Source organism: Battus philenor, unplaced genomic scaffold (assembly GCF_028537555.1).
Source record: "Battus philenor isolate CCGP_79_NKW_IND1 unplaced genomic scaffold, ilBatPhil1.0.hap1 SCAF_1, whole genome shotgun sequence".
Classification (NCBI taxonomy): Eukaryota; Metazoa; Arthropoda; class Insecta; order Lepidoptera; family Papilionidae; genus Battus; species Battus philenor.
This window is the reverse complement of record NW_027181661.1, coordinates 18,016,351-18,039,795: the sequence shown is the minus strand read 5'-3', so window position 1 is coordinate 18,039,795 and position 23,445 is coordinate 18,016,351. Positions and strand designations below refer to the sequence as shown.

The 23,445-nt window shown below is 31.5% G+C and overlaps 2 protein-coding genes across 3 annotated transcripts; one reads left to right on the top strand and one right to left on the bottom strand.

The window, feature by feature from the left end:
• The first annotated feature begins 207 nt into the window (after positions 1-207).
• Positions 208-5,327, top strand: LOC137919136 (palmitoyltransferase ZDHHC16B). Of its 2 annotated transcripts, XM_068762110.1 has the most exons (5): positions 208-365; positions 454-601; positions 1,292-1,483; positions 3,030-3,285; positions 3,933-5,327. In XM_068762110.1, exons 1-5 carry the CDS (start codon positions 313-315, stop codon positions 4,433-4,435), a joined length of 1,152 nt encoding a protein of 383 aa, XP_068618211.1. In that variant the 5' UTR covers positions 208-312; the 3' UTR covers positions 4,436-5,327. The 2 variants fall into 2 exon arrangements, with proteins under 2 accessions (XP_068618211.1, XP_068618220.1); XM_068762119.1 differs by lacking the exon at positions 1,292-1,483.
• Positions 5,328-7,308: 1,981 nt separating this feature from the next.
• Positions 7,309-23,037, bottom strand: LOC137921368 (uncharacterized). Its single transcript, XM_068764101.1, has 6 exons — positions 22,985-23,037; positions 19,077-19,252; positions 12,774-12,894; positions 9,618-9,738; positions 8,716-8,806; positions 7,309-7,439 (listed from the first exon to the last, which is right to left on the bottom strand). Exons 1-6 carry the CDS (start codon positions 23,035-23,037, stop codon positions 7,321-7,323), a joined length of 681 nt encoding a protein of 226 aa, XP_068620202.1. The 3' UTR covers positions 7,309-7,320.
• Positions 23,038-23,445: the final 408 nt, after the last annotated feature.

Below are 23,445 nucleotides of genomic sequence, written 5' to 3'. Positions count from 1 at the left end.
TTTTTTGTTTATATATTTTAAAGCAACGATAAGGAAAGGAAAATCGGAACGTTTTATCCCTTCTTATTCGCTTTCATGATATCACTTGTCATCGGCGGCCACAGGAGTATTGATGAATTTTAAAATGCTCTCATATGCCGTGCTTTTTCTTTATAGACATTGTAATTAAAGAATTTTATCCATTTATGCGTAGATTATTATCAGTTTTTACAATAACATAAGTAATAAACAAATTATTTAAAAAATCGGAGATTTTGTGACTTATTTTTATGACTACTTTTGAAAATTTAATGCTTTAACTATATACATACTATGGTAACCATTAAATGGCGCTTTCAATGGAGAGGAATATTTCGAAAAATCAGGTATTCAGTTACTCCATCCCTGTTTTTACATTTCTATCATAATCAGTAAGTGCAATACAAATAATTTATCAGTATTTTTATATTTCAGAGACTACATATCATGGAAACTAGCGCAAATAACACTTACCATACGATCTTTGACGTACAATGAGCATACAAATCAAAGTTATATTACAAATGTCCTACTTGAGCCAATATTTTGGATCGTAGACAACCTAGCTTGTTACTTGGGGAAGGTAAGCATTTTCTATATATTAATCTCTGAGTGAACCCGAATAAAGACCACGTTAAAAATTAATTTCTTTTGCCTATTAAAATCCTCCTTCATTCCTCATCCCATAGATCATCAGTCCAGCGCATCCATGAACTTTAATTAACACCTATATACACATGCAATTATATCATTCATATTAGCATTATGTGTAGTGGATTTTTATAAATGTTGCTTTAACCATATCAACCCCTTGTTTTATATACTCTGAAACTCAGAATATGAGCTGGTACCACATAATTTGAAACCATGTGCTTATTTCTGCGCAAGCTCTATAACTTGCTTAACATGTTGGCTGCCAAGAGATCCACTAGTGATCTGTGGTGCTGTATATATTAATTCTTATAAATTTTTAAATATTACCATTGTTACTGTAATGATTCAAAGAAATTAATGCTGTACATATGTAATAATAATTATTTTTTTATTTATCCATTGTATATAAAATGTTAACATTATATGCATTACATAATTAGAAGTACATGCCGGTGCCTTGGGCACTCATGTAAAATTTGCACAGCAGCCAATGTGTTAATCTTGCAAGTTTGTGATAACTAGCTTTCAATCTTTATCACCTTGAACCTAACTGTAAATGCTAGCATGCATTTCTAATTCTTTTCTAGAATCTTTTTATCTTATTTATGAACTGTTTTAGGTATTTGTATTCTGTGTTATTATATTAACATCAGCGGTTGTTGCTATTGCGTACTGGGTGGGATTACCATATTGGTGGCAACGGAGTCCATTTGTTACAGTTCTCTTAATTATCTTTGGCAATTGGCTCTTGCTTAACATAATTTTTCATTACTTCATGGGAGTTTTTACTTCGCCTGGATATCCACCTCATGTAAGTATATAGTTGAATTTTGTTTTACAATTTACTTATTCAAACATGATTTATCCCTTTCATTGTGAATAGCGCCTTTTGGCGCCCACCTATAGAGTCTTTCTCTCAAAGAACACCATACATTTATTTTACATTACGATGTCAATATCTATTCATGATAATGGTCATTAGTTTGTTACCAACACAATAGCTGCATACACTTCCTGTGCGGATATTTTGTTACATAATCAAATACAAACCAATGGCTGAGAGAGTAATTAATTTTTAGACGCTTCGCAGTGAAAGGGATGATCTTCATGGTACCATAATTCAAATTTCAGGATTACTTTTGTAAAAGATGCAAAGTTGCATGTTTTGTAGTTTCCGAAATTTTCAGAGACAAACAGAAGTCTGTTGGATTAGTTCTCTTTGTATGGGAAATTTCTACATCTGTAAAGTTTATCTTTGTATCTTAATTTTGATTGCAGTGTAAAAAAATTTAATTAGTTTTAATGAGAAGAAGGAAGATTGTGCTCTGCCATGGATTTGAAGAGACGAGTTCTTGTTATGCCCCAATTTCCATTTTTACCGAAATTTAAATGGAGATTGAGGTATCGCAGGAACATACCACAAAACAACGCCCACATGAAGACATTTTTTTTTTCATCATGATTATCCTTTATCTACTCTATCTTTCTTTTTAATCACTCTCTCTTATCTCAATTCAAGATTTCAATTTTATGACATTGGAAAATCTGAAATTAAAAATATCAGTGGTTACTTTTCAAACCAAATATACGACACCAGGCCGTTTTATTCTGGAATGTATTTAACTTTTAATTCATATTTCTTTCTGAAGCAAGTGTGATTAAAGTTATTTTGATATGTTAATAATTATGTACTATACTGTATTTATTACATGTATTTATGTATGCTATATGCATATGTATTTATCTATACATATATATACTGTATATATGTGTTTACTGCTACTGTTTGCTTACTTCGGTTGTTTGGAAGAAATTGTCTCTGTTATAAAACTGCCCATTGTACTGTTTTTTTTTAATGTAACTATGTATATATTTTCTAACATCTATTAGGGGGACCGGAAAGTAATGTCGTTTCTGTTGACATATTGTAAAGAAAACCGATTTATTTGTTTCCGCTCCAGCATTGATTTGTATACTAGATGACAAAAGGTTGTTGATAATGTAGGTGAATATATTGTTTGTTAGAAATAAACTCGCATGAATTTAACTTGGAAGCGATTTTACTTTCTGGTCCCCCTAATATAATAAAGAATATTAAATAAGTAAAATAATCTGAATTACATCTTTTATCGGAATGTTTTTTATCATTTCAACTGTCTCCTACAGGAATTGGTTTTGCCTGATAGCTTTTCAAGGAGGACCACAACATTTTTGATATTCTATGCTGTGCTTTGTCCTTACCAGATTACGTTAAGGATTATGGATTGACATTTAAATATATAAATTATATGTAACTGTTTTTATGTTTAATTATATCTTCGGATTTTATGGTGGAGTATAATATGTGCTTTTTCTAGGGTAAAATGATATCGGAAGCTGCGAGTATATGTAAGAAATGTATATCTCCAAAACCTCCACGCACACACCACTGCTCCGTATGTGATAGATGTATACTTGCTATGGATCACCACTGTCCATGGTTGAACAACTGCGTTGGTTATTTTAACGCAAGATACTTTTACCTTTATATGGTTTACATGGTGGCGGGAGTGTCTTTTTTGATTATATTTGGAGTTGAAATTGGATACCAAGTGCTCTGGGTTGTTGATACAAGTAAGAAATTTTACTAACATTTCCTCATGTGTTGTTTTACTTGAATAAATTAGTTATATTTGCTAAGATCATCGACGTAGCTCGTATGACGACATAATTAAGGCTGCAAGAACTCGCTGGATGCAGGCAGTGCCGGATCTTCGGAAGGCCTATTTGCAGTGGGTATGAATCGTCTAAAAAGAAGAAATATTGGCTGTTAAATTTACAATTTCAATTTCATTGTTAGATCTGATAAAGCCTTCTAAAAGAAGTCTAGATTAATGTCTGTCTAGACTTATTTACAGTAACTAAGTTGGAAGCATCCTTCAAGAACATCGGCTTGGTTAAAATTAATGGTTATTTTATGGGAATCTGAAAAGCATTTAGATTGAAACATGAGGGTAAATATATTGGGTTAGGATCAAAATGTAAATGGCATTTTGGCAATCCAGGTTGTTCAATACATTCAGTTGCTGAATAAGTTATAAGGAGTGTTATGTTTGGAATTATTGCGGAGCTATGTTTTGAATTTGTATTAAGATTTGGGTGACCTATGTCCAGTACTGGACATTCTATGATTCAAATGTAAATTTGATGAACCCTTAACCAAAAATAGTTAATCACAATTGTATAGTTATATATTATAGTAATGATAAAATGAATTTCAGGTGATGTCACCCCAAATGATGATCCAGAGTTAATCGGCCATCCTGTTCGGATTAATCAAACCGGTGCACTAATACCTGTGGAGGTGATCGAAGAATATGATGCATTCAACTCTCCAAGAGAGCATGTCTTGCCTGTGCCTGCAGTATCAGAATTGCAACTTATTGGGGCAAATCCGTTGAAGAGAAAGGCTGTTATATTCATGGCTGTGATAAGTTTATCTGTGTTTTTTGCTCTTGGCACATTGGTTGTGATGCATGGGAAGAACATAAGTAGAGGAGAAACCAGTGTCGAAAGCCATATTAATGCAAAAATGCGAATAACACATAAATCTTCATTTAGAAATTTGTACAACTTTGGTCGTGTGAAAAATTGGAAGATTTTCCTTGGCTTGGTGCAAGGTAGAACTTTCATCAGACATGTGTTATTACCCTCACGACACCGTCCCACAGGCAATGGACTCACTTGGCCGACCGTCCACAATGTTTTGGAAGACTGGCCATAGAATCTATTCAATTATACATACTGCAACCTGCATTTGATTTGGCATTTCTTTTTATCTGCCTTTCTACTTAAATATACTTTACATTCTTTTATTTCTCTACTCACTATACTATTTTTTGTATGTACAGAGATTATATTTTTTTATTTTCACTTTTTACCCGAACAGATGACGCTGGAAATTCTTTCCGAAGTGCCACATCAAATGACATGAGTACTATATCACATGTAATCATTTATGGTACATATAAAGATATAGGAAACTATAGGTTTGCTCAACTATGGATGTAGATAGCTAGTTGTTCTTTTTTGCAACAGAATTATGCGGGTAGAAGTACAATATAACTGCCCGTAAAAATATATTTATGTTATATATCCATGAAGGATCATCGATGATTGACCTGTATATCACCCTGATCTTGTAATGCTTGATTATGATATATCACCTCAGATATTTTTGAGGCAGGCTTATGCCTTGCATTGAAACGACAACATATATGTCAATTATAGGATGCTAGCCTAGTAAATGTTTATTAATGTTTCTTTTATACCTTTTATATTAAATTTCATGGTAATAGAGTCATATAATTGACTTATATGTCAATTATAGAACTGTAACATGGTGGTTTATCTCTTATACTGATACAAGTAACTTAACATTCTCTTCCAAGCAACGATTAAACTTAAGATATCAATGCTTGTGTGCAAATAACTTGTAACTTATAAGGCTTTAGAATCTATAGAATCTTGACTGAATAGGATAAATATCGCACATTAGTTAAAATCGTTGACCATTCCTCCATTACCTTTAATTTATCGCAGCAAAATGTTAACTGTATATTAAACATAAGTGTATATAAAACACTAGTCATTGTATACAGTATTGTTTAGTTATTAAGTGGAAGTTATCATGTTTATACGTGCAATAATAAAACATTGGAAATAAAACAATTTGATTTTATTTTAAACCCTTTATATTAAACTACATTGCAACATTAAAATTATAGTTGATTAATTAATGTGGTTAACCATACTATTATCTAGAATATTATAAGTCTGTATAAGTGAATTATGATGAAGTAATATTTTGGGACCAAGGACCACAGGACACAGATGTCCACTAGACCTAACACCCTGGTTTAGAGTAGCCTTGTGTAGAACACATGTATGCTGGAGCCATAGTTTAAAGTAACCAGGTACAGGCAACCCTCAGTGTAAAACATCAATCCATGAGGTTAAGGATGACCTGGTTCAGATTGTCAGTGGCGTCTGATATTGAGAAATAATAGTCCTGGTCTATAGAGGCCAAGGGGCTCCAAACCCAGAGATATAAAAAAACTGGTCCTATGGGCGAAGCTATCTATGGCTGGAATGATAAATATTTGGTCCATCCTGTTTTATATAATACTAAAAGAAAAGTAATACTGTTGGTACAAATAATAATTGTAAAATATAGGGAAGATTAGAATATGATAAGCCAATAAGTATATACTAATTTCAAAATTTTCATGAATAATATCTTTGATTATTTTTTAGTTAAGTGTTAGATTTTAGGCTTTAAATGTAGTTGAAGCAAGTGAATTGAACTGTGGCGTTCAGTTCATTGGTAGAGTATGGTTAACCATTATAACAAATTACAGTGAAAGTTTTTATCAAACCATTATCTGCTATATGTAAAAATAACTGCTATTTTTATTACGTATATTTTTTAAGAGCATAGCCCTATTAGTCTTTGTAAATGAAAATTGATTTAGTGAAGTTGGTATAAATAGGGAAGTGCAAAAAATTTTTTTTGAAACATTCGATATTTATTGTTTAATGCATGTGGCAGTTGTCGATATTGTTTATTGTATGGTTATGTTGATGGCTTTATATCAATTTTCATGTAAACCTTAAAACTTTGGTACTGTTGTCAATAATACAAAATTAAGTTTCCTTGAGAGTTACAGTATCAATATTTTTGTTACCATACGATAAACATACAGTACTCGACGATAAATATTGTACATCGACGTTTGGAAAGAGACAATCGGCTCATTTCGGCTTCGTAGGGCGTTATCTCTGTCGCACGAAATACAATGATGATAAAACGTCACATAGGTAGTGTGTGACAGAGATAGTGTTCCAGGAAGCCGAAATTAGCCGATTGTCTCTTTCCAAAGATCGTACATGTTTTTTGTCTATCCCTAGCAATATATTTTTAATTTGCACAATCGTAATAAACTTTATTACAGAGGTCTGGTCTTAAATGTAAAAGAATGTCTAAATTATCAAATAATAACAAATAGCAGATATTGATTTGACAAAAACGATATGTCAAACTTAATCCTATATTGCACATTTTTTTGACATGCGTCATATTTCAATTGTCAAAAGCATCGCATCGCCTACTTCCTATTAAAATTTTCACATAAGCATTTCTACTATTTTTTTTTTAATACACAATCAATAATTCCATTTTTTAAATAAGCATTTGTCGCCTAGACTCTTCTCACCTACATTACATTTAAATATGATAATAATCGAAACTATATTTTATTCTATAAACAGTGCTTTCATGATAGATTAAAATATAAATTAATAAAATGGAAGACAAAATGGCAGATTATTTTAAACCCTCCCATATGAACTAAGCATTTAATTAAATATCTATATCTACTAAAAAACGTCTAAATGTGGTAATTTTAATGTGTATAATGTTGGCAGTATATAAATGCAACGTAATATCTCATGTTTGTATAACATATCTGTTTTATAAATACAGCTCGTGAACATATTAAGTGTTGCTATCTTTAATTATTAAAACCATGATTAATGAGGATACCTCGTGATTGGTATAGGATCTATTTTCTACGCAATAAATTAGAATTTATTTAAAATTCGTTTCGATTAATTGTGAGTGTACTGTAAATTTTCGGAACTCAATGCGAGTGATGTTAGAACACTTCTTCGTTGAGGATTCACGCCGAGATTTTCCCAGTTGATCCAGGACAGCCTCGCAGTCAAATCTGTTTTACATAACATCATATAGGTTAAAAAATCATTAGTGTTATTTAATTTATATTTATATATGCTATTTTCATGAGCCTTTTGGCTTCTTTTAATCCGGTCAGTAATAAAGGATTGATCATATTCGCAAATATTTATAAGCAGTGGTCATACATACAAAATATTCGTCTAGTGCAGCGATTCCCAAAGCGGTCTATATCGACCCCTAGGGGTCTATGACAACCTGCAAGGGGTCCACGTCAGCGAAAAAAAAATTGGGGGTCAATGAAATGAAAATGGGGGTCCACGATAGTGGATCTCAACACATACACTGATAGTACCTATTTACTTACATCATACTATCTTATAAGATCAAAACATTTACATTATTTATAAAAGTACCTATGAAGTAAAAAAAATTATGTTGTTTTAAATTATTTTAAAATAATTTTTTTATTAAATTTAAGTTTTAGGATGTTGGTATTCGCTTTGTGGTCGCAATACATTTTGAACTTGAGAGTCGCAGTCTTGTGTTTATTTAATGTTACGTATAATTTACATAACAGATACAAAATTTTATTTTGAGTAGTTTTAATTTAAACTCAATTAATAAGTGTATAAATTAACATGTGTTTTTACTTTAAGTTTTTAACACTAAACTTCACTACAGTTAGAAATTTACAGGAAATAAATATCAGGTAAGTAGGGGGTCTACCCAAGACGGAAAAACATGGCAAGGGGTCTACGATATAGCTCCTGTTTGCAAATATAATGTATAAGTGATTTTAAATTAATAAATATTACGACATTTTTCTTCTCAATCCTTTCAACTTTTGTTATTTCAACCCATAGACATCTTCTGCAAGGTGTAGGTCCCCACAAAGATATCTAAAAGGTGATATCCCGTAATTGCCACATTTGGCAGCAGGGATGGTGATCGCAGTATGGTTGCTGCTGCGCAACCTTTGGAAAATAGTTTTTTATTTGTGGCAATCACTGCTCGAATTGTCTTTACTCCAATTCAAATTTAAAACATCTTTATTTGAGTAGACTTTTACTAAACTTTTAATTCGTCGACAATTTGAACATTATTACTGAGTTAAATATATTGTCCGTTTTTAAATGTTTTATCTATGACGAACTGTTTCCATGCCATCATATTTTCTTCTTTCTTTAGGGCAGTATTAATAGTTATTTGTGCTTTTATTAGTTTTTATATACATAACTGAACCTAACCTCACAATCTAAGAGATGCTAAAAAATTAAAAATTAAATATGAAAAAAAAGTTAACTTACCACTTGTATTCCAGTGTGCGCGATCAGCTTTTATTTCACCGCGAAGACATTTCTCCACGTATGTTAACGGATCATAATCAGCGTCTAAGACCTGTAAAAATATAACAATAAATATTGTCTTGATATTAAACAAACTCAAAATTGACAGGAAAATTTTTCCGCCATTAACAGTAATAATGGCGGCAAAAATTATTTTTGTGTTTATCTATATAACAGTGATTGTCAAATATGTCATAGAAAAGTGTCAAATATAAGATTTTAAATTATAAAATATATTGATATAATAATTACACATGTTATCTGTATTTGCTAAAAGTCCAAACTTAACCAAAGAAAAATTAAATAGAATGTTTATCATGCTTAAAAAAGTTTTTATATATTTAAAAAGATTAAAAGTGAACAAAATGAAATAATATGTTTTACTATAATGATTTCGTTAATATTTTTATATTTAATCTACAATGATATCTAGAAAAGAATATCACATAGTATTTCGAAGATAAAAAAAATAATTTCATGTTTTTAAATAAATTATTTGTTTTAAAATGTTTATCTTTAATTCATATATTTTATAATTAGGTTTTTGTTTTATAGCTGTATTTCATTTACTAGTATTTAAAAAAAAATCATGGCGCAAATTGGCTTATATTTACCCTTTTTGGTGACATATTCACAGAAATTATTTACAGTTTACAATTTCGAATCTATGATTGATTAATACCTCGATATAAGTGATTTAGGTTTTAATGTAGATTTCCTTATTTCTAATTTTTTCTCGCAGCGAATATGCGAGCATAGATTAAAAATATGTTTATAAATAAACATATTTTATAAATAACAGATAAATTATGTTAGGTTATTTGACGTTGAAATATAAAGTATATATAAATAGAATTATTCACCTCTCTCAGCAGAGCTATGTAGGCTATAGCCAGACGCAGCGTGTCGATCTTGCTAAGACGTTTTTCATATGGGAAAGTCGGCACATGCACTCTCAGTTCGTCGAACGCCGAGTTTATACTGCTAAAATCACAAGTGAATACGACCGTTTTAGCTAATGAAACAACATTTGACATCTTCTAAATGGTAGGGTTATACAAAATGGTTGCCTATTGGTATGGAATCTTTAAGCTTTAGGGTGAATGCATTGCTTTTATACTATCGATATACGATACACACAAAAATCAAATGTTTCAGATATAATAAATAATGTAATGATAATATAATAAAAAAAACGTTTTTTAAAATTCGTATTACTACACATTAAAATTAATTATTTTTTACTACATGCCTTTGTACAGTTACTGTAAGTAATATTCTAAGGCGATGTAGGCTACATTGCCAGGTACTAAGATTCCTGGCACAAATATCTGCCAGAAATGATATCATAGAACTAGAAGGCTACGAGAAAGTAAATATAATGATGATTTAATGAAGGCGGGTAGAAACTGGATTGTTATTGCCTAAAATAGAGAGATGAAGTTGTTATATAAATCTATAGTTAAGAAAGATTGAAAATATAATATATTTAGCTTATTGTAATAGTGTTAAGATTAATTCAAATACAATTTTGTACCATAATACGGACATTTGCTTCACAACATACAGCCTATATATTAGCACGTATTACAATCACGTAAATTGACAGTCAATTTAGCAGGCAAACGCTAATTAATTTCAATTACCTTCTGTGTTTAGTTAATTATCTTGCGGTCTAAGCTAATGACGTTACATAACAGGCGTAAACGTTTATTTTCATTGTTTTAGTGTTAGAAAATCAAATATAGAATTTAACGTGTTTAAAATCTAATATTTAGGTTATATATAATTACAGATTAACAGACATTTATGTGAAAGATATATTATTAAGACTTTTACGTTCACCAGCCTGTACCACCGGAGGCCCGCGCTAGATTTTGTCATGGGACAGCTCTTACCACCGGAGGCCCGTATTTTGTTGTGCCATTAGAGATGTGCCATTATTATGGGTATGAGAACTATCTCGAACACACTATGTACTAACATAGGCCTTTTTCAGTGAATTTCAATAAGACAAGCAATCCTTAACTTTAGTCAATATTGCGCGCTATGAAACTTTGCCCACTACTCAATCTGCTAGGCCGGATACTTTGTTCCTTTACCAATCTCCTCCTTTTACCCTCCCTGATAGGCGGAAAAGAAACAATGAAAGAATTCCTCAGTTATTGCAAAAGAATTATACAATATGCAATAGAAAAAAATAAAAGTTAGGCATCAACAAACAAAAACAACAACAAAAAAGATATGTAAAAATAAATAATATTAAACTGTGATAAAGATAAAGATAAAAATGTGATACAACAAAACAAGAAATTAAGAAAATGTAAAATGAAAAGAGGATGAAAGAATGATAAAACAGAGCAAAAGGGAAAGAAAGCAGAATTGTGGTATAAAAGAACAGAATGAAAGATTATGTGAAGAATGAAAGAGAAGAGAATGAAAATAAAATAACTAAGTGAATAAATTAAATGCTAATAAAGTCCCTATCCCACCATAAATAGGGGTACATGAATAAAAAAAAATCTCCTCCTTTATTCGATCTTTTAAAAATATCTAGCATATCCTCTGCTATGAGTAGTTTTAAGTTTTTTTCTTTATAAAAACACAATTATAAACTATGGCGACAGATGACCGATATCCTTTGTGCATGTTCACGATTTAATTTTAAAATATTCTATTTTTTATATTCATGATTATATAATTGGTTAACCTATTTGGTTGCCATATAAGAAATTCTCTTTCGCATATTCCAATATCCGGTACTTAGATTTTTAAATTTCGAAGCCGGGATATCATACGTCATTATAGAACGTGTACTAAAAGAAATATTAAAAAAAATGTTTTTGACAGCTGTCAAGAATCCCAGCTGTGTGTTAGTTTTGTAGATTTAAATCTTGTTAAAAATTAAAAAATGAACGCAGGATTGGCCACCAGCTAGGTGGATCGGCATTGTTAAGATTGCGGTTATTTTTGACAGGACTGCCACTGCTGCCCAAATGCCATTTGCAGACTAAACCCAAGGATCCTCATTAGGTGACGATGATAGAGACTTTTGCCTTTCAATGCAGGGCGGATTAGCAAGGTGCCAGTGGACAGGTCATATGGCGCGTAGAATAGATGACAACTAGGAAATCCGCTTACAACGTGCACAGACTACCTTATAAAGAGTGTTCTTTTTTAAGGATCCAATATATGTGGACCTTTCATCCTCTCCTGCTATGTGTAAGCAGGAAAATTATTTACAATAATTTTTGCTCATTCTTTTGTTATTTCTGCGTTCCTCTTTGATCTTTTTAAACATCTTTCATTCATTCCTCTGCTGTCCTTCTCTAATACATCTCTTCCTTTCTATTTATATAAGTTTCATTTTGTATCTGTAATTTTATTATCCTTCTCTATCGACATATTTTACAAAAAACCGTTTGATTTGTTATCGCTCCGGCATTGATTTTGTATACTAAATGACAAAAGGTTGTTGATAACGAAGGTGAATATTTTGTTGATCAGATATAAAAACTTGTTAAAAATGTAGTCGTGTGAATTTAACTTAAGAAAGCGACATTACTTTCCGGTCCCCCAATACATTTCTATATCACAACATTTCTTTCCGTATTTCACAGTTTTTTCACAATTTTTTATCTGTAGACGGTAGACGTATACAAGACGCTTTCAGCTAGTCTTATTTGAAATGGGAGATGGTTTATATCAATGATTATCTCTCCCAACTTGAGGATTACCAAGGAATATGTAATCCAGTATTTTATTATCTTTTTTGTGACATAACCCACTTTTATCCTTTTTAAAACTATTGCGCTACCCCATATGTAACATATATAATTTTTATATTAAAACGAAAGGCTTAAACTCGTGTAGAGTTAGAATTGCCACCCTCAATAATCTAATTACCCCACTATGGAGCGTGTACACTGTTCTAACTTTTGTACAGTTGTATATGACACAATATACGTGAAACTTACGAACTAAGACTACACATGGAGGTCAACAAATGAAAGGGGTACCCATTGGGGCCGGACCTCAGCATGCGTCGGCGCTCCCGGACGTTGGCGGCGGCTCTCTGCACCCTGTACGGGGAACTCCCGCACTGGAACTCGGGCTCCGCTGTCGCTTCGAGCAGAGCATCTATTGACATCATATTCAATTAACAAATGAGTATACTTTAACATTTTTAAAGATCGGAGACCACGATAAAGTAAATGATTATCAAAATAAACATTTACTTAAATTATCAAAAAATTAATAACATACATATAACGCCATCGCTGCAGTAAGTTAGGTTAAGTCTGTTTACTTTGTTTGTACAAAGTACCAAATATGTAGCCGCGGCGGCATTAACACATAAATATCTTTTATTATATTATGCATTAAATATTCGATTAGATTTTAATAGAAAGACAATACACGCGAATTTTTAATCTAATTTTACTTTTAAGGTGGAACTCAATGACTTATGTTATGGCACAGGAGCAATGGAACAGTCACTTTTGGGGGTACAGGTACGACTTCTTTTTAAGTAGCGAAGGTATGGAACTCCTGGAGGAGTCTTGGCTCGGGTCGTTATATATTACCATTTTACCGGTTTTGGAATTCTCTGAGCTCTTGGATCACTTCGATGAACGCTCCATGGAGTGACTAAACTCAAGGTTTCCCACGAGGGGATATCGGCTATCACTTGTCGATAATACACGCTTAGCATTCTGACACAAGGGCGTCCGAGAGACCCGAACTTCGACATGGAAGGTTGCAAATGTCTGGCTAATATCATTACTACTATATCCAGTCTTTCAAGGACTTCAATCTAACTCCCAGAAAGACCTGAGGAAGAGAATACAGAGAGAAAGCTTCGCTCGCATCGCTTTTGAAACAGCAAAAAGATAGTATAGTACATAATAAATAAAAAGAACATATAGGATAGTAAAGATCGGGTCACTAATACTGAAATGTGGTAATATATAATATATACATAATAATATTAAATATTTAATGGAATCAGGCGTTACCTTGCGGAAGTCCATCCTAAGTAAGAAAAGGACCAATATTTAGCCATTTCCGCACATACAGTGGTAGTCGTGCAACAAAGTGCACCGCCCGCCAGACCGCTGATAAATGCGTATGCGACAAACAATGCGAATTACACTACGAGTAGTTAATATCTAGGCAGCTGGCTAGATATTGGTCCTTTTTTTACTCATAATTATATTAAATATATAATAATATTACATTAAGAATACAAGAGAAATAATTGAGAAAGTTTTTTTATTATTCTCTTCTATATACTCTCCTAGATAAAACTTTATATATTACAAAAACCTAGCTATCTGGTATCTAAAAAAAAACCATCAAGAGTTTAAAAATAGCGATAATTTCTCATCGGTAATACGCCCACAGCTGGGCTATAGATCTAACCTATAGATTTTTAAATGGACCAGTTGAAAGCGGTCTGTATAGCCTTTTCCAACGGTCATAACAAAGTCAAATGTAAAGCGTAGCAGTTATATGTTATATGTGCTATGTGTGTATGCTTATAGTTAAGCCTGGAGCAGCGATAGTCCAGTTCAATTTCCGTTATATAATTCACAATCTTGTGCATTAATTATATAGGATTGCCACTACTCATATACAGTTTTCAGAGAATGGACAACAGCGTCTTCTGCATACCATAACAAAGCGAGACATTTTTTATAAGAGAAATTATTACAGGCAACACTTGAAAGTGTATTGTTCTGCAAATGTGAAACATTCTATACTTGAACAATAAATAAACGATTTAAAGTACCCAGTGATAAATATTGTACATCGAATTTTATAAGTTGTAACGTTGCAAGTTAACGTCCCATAAATCTTAGTTAAAATCTTAACCAAATAAAATGTAATCACGAGAAACGTCTCATAAATCGCAATACAGCAAAAAATTGTTCAACCCTTAGTGGGTAACGGTACGTCTCAAGTGGCGTGGGGTCGTGGGAGCGTGCTATTGGTTCAGCGGATCTTTGTTTTTATAACAAAAATTCCAATGCGCCCGCGCACCAGCACACAGAGTTTACACCAGTGCTCGGGAGAAGGATCCAGGCCTCGGTCGCGTTCACTAGCTAGGTGTCGTCTCACGCACCGACGCACACTCTTTGTGTCGGTTGCGTTCACCAGCTATGTGTCTTCATACGCGCCGGGGCCAATTAGAATTTACGTTATAAATTCACGCCTTGGTCCTATTCATTCTCCGGGCATCATTTAGTTCACGCCACAACCTTTACATCGTCTCGCACCCCAAGGGGTAAGTGTTGAACAAATATTATGAAGACATCATTATTAAGTAGCATTTATCTATAAGTTAGAGCTCAACATTTTGTCTGTGTCCATAGTTCCATCATTATGTATTCATTATTACTTTTCAATTTGTTTATTTATTTATCTCTTCTATTTTTGTTTTACATGCTTTACATTTTGTAACTCCGTTCTGACAGTAAACAATCACATCAACTGCTTTCGGTTTCTACCCTTCCTTCATCGCAAGCCATCTCCGGGTTTAATGTCAGCGGAGCAAAATGTACATATACTTATATGTGTATATCATAACTGTGACATTTATTCACAGGTGCTACCTTTATACTGCAAAGTTTACACTGCGACTTTTATACTGCGACTTTTACGCTTCGAGTTTTACATTGCAAGTTTTACGCTTCGAGTTTTACATTGCAAGTTTTACGCTTCGAGTTTTACATTGCAAGTTTTATGCTGCAAGTTTTATGCTGCAAGTTTTATGCTGCAAGTTTTATGCTGCAAGTTTTATGCTGCAAGTTTTATGCTGCAAGTTTTATGCTGCAAGTTTTATGCTGCAAGTTTTAGACTGCAAGTTTTAGACTGCAAGTTTTAGACTGCAAGTTTTACACTGTTGAAATTATATCACCGTGCACCGGAACCGACACATACTGCAACCTACCGGCGCTCCCTGCTCTCGACTTGCTGCCGCCTGACCAGTCCTGGGAGATCGTGCAGCTGCCTACCACAACCATCAGGGGAGTACCGAACTGCGGTGCATAATTAGACCAGGCCTTCTGCCCACTACCCTTAGATAATTAAACACATATATATTTTTCTTTGTGTGCCTTTTTTTGTTGCCAACTACCCATTTAATTAAATACTTTTCTTTTTTTCAACCGGCACAAAGTGTTGGACAGAGATAGTGATCTACGAAGCCGGAATTACCCGATTGTCTCTTTCCAAAGTTCGAAGTGCAATATCTATAGCCGGGAACTGTATTTGGTTTTTGAATTTAAAATAAAGAAAACTTTTATGTTTGTAAGACTTTGTTACATATATTTCGTAAAGCTTGTTGAGTAATTTCTCTAAGTGTAAAAAGGATTTTGATCTTTTTGTACGTTCAAACAGCCTGTTGTAAATTAAGCGTTTTTGGTCACGGAAACCAGTCCGTCCAAATCATCTAAATCGTAATAAAGTGATGAGATAAAACACTCACATCACCTTTGTTGTATTTGTCGCCCTTTATGACTGTAACTAGTTTTTTTTTAAGTTTCCTCAACTAATTAAAAAATGTTAAGATTCAATTTAGAATTAAATATTAATAAAAAGTTCCCAGCAGTGAACTAAAGTGATGAATATGATTATTTAACAATTTAGTCATCAGACAGTGATTTTATTTATAGTAACAGCTATAAAATCTTACTAAACTTACTAGAAGTATAAATGTATAAATATAGAGAATAAATAGATAATCATAAAACGTATTAAAGAAATTTTCGCCGAAGATGAACAAACGTAGTAACATATAACTAACCTATATGTCCGAATATGCTCCATTTTTATTATTGTTGAAGTATTTATTCAAAATTATGTTTATTAAAGTTACTTTTTACAAGATTACACTAAAGTTACTGTAAAGATAACTTTCCTAATTAGGTGAATGTCATATTTTACTTTTGGAAAAATAATAAAAGGCATACTGTTATAAAATAACCTAAGTTTTTTTATATGACTTCCTAAGTGAAATAATTTTAAAATGTAACAGTGTGCTGTGAATGTGAACACACTGTAACAATTTTTAAACAATTTACTAACTTAAAATATTAAAAAAGTCATAAAGAATAAATCGTTTTGCATTTATACAAGTGTAAGGGAGATCAATAATTAACATGTACCAAAGAGAGCGAGATAGAAAACGATCGGATGAGCCGCTTCTTTCAAATGAGCCCTTATTGGTCGGCGCAAACTACTTAAATTTGGAACTTGAGTAAAAAAAAGCAAATAAACATGACCATATTTTTTCTGCATCTCAATAAATAAAAAGACTAAAACTCGTGAGAGACAATTAATATTATTAAAAAAAAACTAACCTAACCGACACGTAATTTTGAGTAAACGCTCTACGAAGCCGAAATTAGCCAATTGTCTCTTTCTAAAGGCCGATGTACAATATTTATCGCCGGGTACTATACACTGTTAGTTATATCTTTCTATGTATTAAAATACATAGAAAGATATAACAATATATATAAATCGCTTATTATAATATTGTGACGAAAAGATGTTATGTTCACAGTTTTAGCGATCAACTTCGTCACAATGATTGTCGATATTAAATAATTCAACCTCTGATTTTAAAAATCGAATATATTTTATTACTTTTCTCTTTAGTTTTGATGTATATTTTATTGCAATTCTTATAGATTTTAATGCATAATTTTCATTTTAACAATAATAAGAGAATTGTTATACATATATAATTATATTTAGTATGGAATGTCTAATATTAATAATAATTAATCTAAATATATAAAATAAATACCTCAATTTACATTTATTTTCCTTCTGTATTGATATATTTCGATAAAAGATCTTTAAATGATTTTTTTAATGTCAAAATGATTTTTATTTTATTATAATATTTTGGCACTTACAATTCGTAAAATCAAATTATCAATGCTTAATGGAATATATATTTATGTATATATAAATACACACATGCACGCACACATATATATTTGTATATAAATTTGTAAACAAAATTTTGATAGAGTTAGTTTTTTATAATTCTACTAGCCTGTTTTATAAACATTTTAACAGTTAAAAATATAATATTCGGTATTTTATAATATTAAATTTGGATATAATATAAAATTTATATTTATACACACAAACAAATATATATATACATATATACACACAAACAAATATATATATAAATGTTAATAAATGATTATTAAAATTGATTTTGAAAATATGATGTATCAAAAATATTAAAGAAATTGTTTATAACTTTTTTTATTTTAATATTTAATAACACTTAAATAAACTGAACATTGTTATGATGTATTTAAAAAATATAGTTTACTTTCATTTAGTTCAAAATAGCTAAAAGTTTGAGAAGTGACTAGAATAACTTAGTTTAGTAAACGCTAACACGCAAAAACGCCTGCAAAGAAAAATATAACGCAAATATTAAACGTAAATGTAATCCTAAATAAAAAAAGTAGTGTTAGTTGATAAGAAAAAAAAATAACCTTGTCGGTATAAAAAGGGGTCAAAGTTTCTACAGCAGTTGTTTTAGCATATGACCTAGGAACTAGTATCCATGTCAAATACTCATACTAGCTTGTTTGGTACAACTAGTGCTTTCGTGGCAGATGATGACAATGTCACCATTGGGGACAGTAGCTCTCCTGGCACTAAACAAGCTCTCAAACTAGCTTTCACGTTATGAAAACCACTTCCCTGTGTAGCTAAGGACCCCAAACAACCTTATTTGGAATTTGTATATATACTTAACGAAAGTTAAAACTTTGATAGCGCGATTCAGAACTTTTAATTACAACTACCGCCATTTAAAACGAACGACCACGTAATATAATAACAATCGATACATATGTCAATTATTAAACCACCCGCATATTTATATTTCTTTAAATAAACGAAACATTTTCGTTACAAATAAAATATAAAGTTACATTTAATTTTAGATTAAACTATACATTTATTATTGCGTTTTCGATTTAGTAATTGAAAATAAATTACAAAAAATAATTAGCCTCGTTCTATTAACAATAATTAGATTTTGTAATTATAAAACAAAATTTGTTTTGTTATAGTTTTTAAAAGGCGGTGTATATATCAATTAATAATTATGAAAGTATATAAGGTTGCGAGAATTGCGAAAGACAAGTTATTTTGTATATATCTGCGTGACATATTCATTCGCAATTAACAATTAATTGAAAAAATATATTTTCATATATGTATTCTATATAGATAGCGGAGAAAAATTATATTAATTTGAAATTGTTAATATATACCTGTGTGAAGCTGTCTCGTGTGTTGATGAACATATGCAGCTAGAGGCAGAGGGAGACGGCTTCTTGCTGCAGCATATACACAGGATGGTAGCTCTGACGTCACGGATCCACTCTCATCATCAGATCCGTCGGGATATGCGAACTTGAGATTGCTGTAGTCAATTCGACGGTTATCACTGCGGAACATATCTCTATTTTATATATAACCCACTGTTCTGAAATACTTCATATTTTACAAGGCCTCCGCGATAGATATAACATAATCGCCATTTGCAGACGGGTTGGCAATCGCTGTGTGGTATTATACGCAGAAGATGCTGCTCCTAATCCTCTGTAAATATTTCTTTTTAATTCTATATCTAATATATAAAATTCTCGTGTCACGGTGTTCGAACTTGAACTCCTCTGAAACGGCTCGACCGATTTTTACCAAATTTAATATGCGTATTCAGTAGGTCTGAGAATCGGCTACTATCTATTTTCTATACCCCTAAGTGATAAAGGTTGTTCACACTTAAAAACATTTTTTTATTTTTTTTTTACCGAAATTTTTTGTTTTTATTTTATTATGATACAGCATACCAAAATACATAAAACCTTTAATTTTCACCCCTCTACGATCAACCCTTATTTTTTTTGTTAATTAAAACCCTATTTTTTTTTGCAAAACAACGTTTGCGGGAACAGCTAGTATTATATATATTTGATTTCATGTCTTTGTTTTCTACATGTCGACTAATACTACTCGATATTGTGGTAATTTACATATTATCTCTAATTTTTATAATATTGTCAATCTTATAAAATACGTAATTTGTTCATTTGTTTGTGAATACGTATTTTTTGTACATGTAAACTACCCTTTATTAGTAAACCTATCCCCGATTTACACGGTACTTGTTTTACACGTTTTCGCTTTTACACGGTTTTCCAAATAACTTTTTTTTTTGTTTTAATAACCGATTTTATAAACATCTCTCATAATGTAAATATTTCTGCTGCAAGCATCGAATCGGCACAAATAACTTCGAGTGATGAAAGTGAATTCGAACCTTCGATTCCGAAAAAAAGAATGAAAACAATTTCTTTTTTGTTTTTCTCTTTAATGTATTGTAATTAAATAAAAAGAAAACAGTTTTTCCGTAATATATTAAATATTTTAACTTGTCAATGCATTCTATTTTTATTTCTGTGTACATCAAAAAATATTGAAAATAATAACAAATGTTAAATAGCAAAATTATGCATTTTCTGCAAGTTTTTCGATTTACACGGTTTTGACTTGAAAATTTTTAATTTTCGATTTACACGTTTTTATCAGGAACGTATCTACCGTGTAAATCGGGGGATAGGTGTATATCTAATTTTAATAATATTGTTAATCTTATAAAATACGTAATTTGTTCATTTGTTTGTGAGTAGGTTTTTTTTACACTACCCTTTATTAGTACTTTTACCTTTTCCATACTATGGTTGTCTGTAAGAGATTGCCTTGTGTGATAAGACCGCTCATTGTACTTTTTTATATTATTGTTAAACTTAGTAAATGTTTCTTAACGTGTACAATAAAGAATATTAAATAAAATATATAAATAAATAAGTAGTTTATTTAGATAATTAACAGTAATTTTTTTGTACTGTGTATGCATTTGACATCTGTCTAGCCTGATGTTAAGCGATGATGAAGTCTAGGATACTACATGCTTGCTTAGAAGAAACCTATTGACTCTTGTCTTAAAGACTTCTAAGTTAGTAGATTGTTCCACAACTTGACTGTTCACTATAAAAGTATTAACAAAACGTTTAGTACGAATGGAAGGAATTTTAACCGTGCGTTTTGTTGTCCGATGGAAGAAAGGAAATGAAATTTATATTTTATATATACACCAATACCTCACTTTGCGTCGTAGTTACGTTCCAATAAAACACGACGCAAATTGAAACGCCGCAAAGTGAATTAAGATTTTCTATAGCAAACCATGTAAATATCGAAGATACGAAATCGTTCGAGGGTTACGAAAATTCACCTTTTTGAAAAGAAAATTGAACAAAGTAAACATTTAAAAAACAAAAATAATATAACTCTGCCAATAAATAATCTGGATAAATATTTACCTTTTTGTAACCAGAAACAACGCGTTAAAATTTATATAAATTTATTATTCTCTTTTAAAAGAAGCACAAAACACTACGTAATTGAAACTGAACTCTAAAATTAGCAAAACAAAGAGAAAATAAAACTGTATTCAAATTGCGTTGTTTTTAGTTAGAAAGGGAATCCCCGAGTTTTGATGGCATGGCGCAATTAAAAACAAAAGTGCCATCTTAAAAAAATTTAAGACTCGAACACTAAAGACCGCAACCTCGAAAATCTAACGACGCACAGTGAAAATTAGTACTAATTAAGCAGTGACGCAGCTTCTTAAAAAAAACGCAAAATGAGGTATTGGTGTATATTAAATGTTCTAATATACTGTAGTAAAAAGGCCTGCTATATATATTTCACAAGAGAGTAAACTGGTTTTTCTAAATAAAATCTTAAATACTTTCATCTTTTTCACTATAAGTACTTCTATATTATTCAGCCGATAAAAAATTATATTATAATTTATATGTTGGACATAGCTTTGGTATCTAGCAAGTTTTAAAAATGTTTGTATGCATTATCGTATATATTACTGTTTGTTTGTTCTGCCATTCGCCTTCTACATTGCTCTCTGGGTGATCACGTTTCGGATCTATATGTCATCACCGGTAACACATATTGGTCAAAGACCTTCGTCTTCAAACATTTCGGTGTTTAAACGACAAGAGGTTTCGGAGAATTCCGAAGGCTACACATCCGAGTTGAATTCGGCAAGTGATCTCTTTCCCGTACAATCTTGTAAAATATATTAAAATTGCAGTTTGTATGGAAAAATATTTTTAACATTTTTTTAACTTTTACAAAAATATAAATAAAGAAATTGCCTAAATAATAAATCAAGTTAAATTTAAACAGAAATACATTATGCGTGTTAATGTTATAGTTATTTAAATACACTCAATTCTGTTTTTACGCAGTGGATGCGATTCGTCATAAAATAAAACAAATAAAAATGATTCTTGTTATAATTTCACGATTTGCTATGAAAAATAATTTCGAGATTTTTCTGAGGTGAATAAAAAATTTAAATAAAAGTAAAATAATTCGCGAATAAATAAAAGGAAATGAGAAATGAAAGTATTTTGAGAAGGTAGTATGTTTTACTAGTCTCTATAGTGAAGATAGTTCTTTTTTTAATTTGTAGATAGTTGTAACGTCTCTGCGGCCAGCTATAAAAATTTATCAATTTTTTTAAATTAAATTTTTATAAATTGAAATATTTTTATAAAGCATAGCAAAAATAAAACAAATTTGTGTGTGTTTGATTAACAAATATTTTTTTAAATCTAATATATAAAATTCTCGTGTTCACGGTGTTCGAACTTGAACTCCTCCGAAACGGCTTGACCGATTTTTACCAAATTTTACACGCGTATTCAGTAGGTCTGAGAATCGGCTACTATCTATTTTTCATACCCCTGAGTGATAAGGGTGGTCCACCCCTAAATTTTATTTTTAATTTTTTAGACAATTTTTTTCGGTTTTAATTTTATTATGATACAGCATACAAAAATACATACAGACCTAAATTTTCACCCCTCTACGATCAACCATTATCTTACATTTGTTAATTAAAAACTTTAATTTTTTTTGCAAAACAACGTTTGCGGGATCAGCTAGAGTACTTATAAAAAGGATGACACAATTTTTACGTTTTAAATTTGTATGTTGAATTTTTTCTTTCGTTTTTTTAAATGTAAAAAGACGGCGTTGACTCGTGTGAGTGGTAGTCGATCATAAATTAAATGAGTTATCCACTTACTTGAGTGACGGCGATGTTGAAGAGTCAGCCACTTGCGTTCTCGCTCCGGACATGTTTGGAAAATTCGATTCCATACGTTACAACAATAGTAAAGCGGTCACCACTCGAAAAAATAGTGAAGCACTGGCGAAAAACAGCGGATGCGAAATAAATTTATACTCAGAAGGGTGGGCATTCGATTGTCAGAGTTCTGTCTGTGCAGGGCCACCCGTATGTACGATTTTAGAGTCTGTATTCACGGAACAGTGACCATTTTGGTATATCACAAGGGACAGCAGTCTCCCCCTGTATTCCATCCCCTCGTTTAGGGGCGGTTCGTTTAATATTAAGGCGTAAAGGGGCCGGGCCTGGCTACGATTTTAGGGCAGAACGAAGGAAATGTTATTTGCTATACACGCATAACGAACATCCTGTAAAATATATATTTTTTTAATTAAAAATTTATATACACAACAAAAATA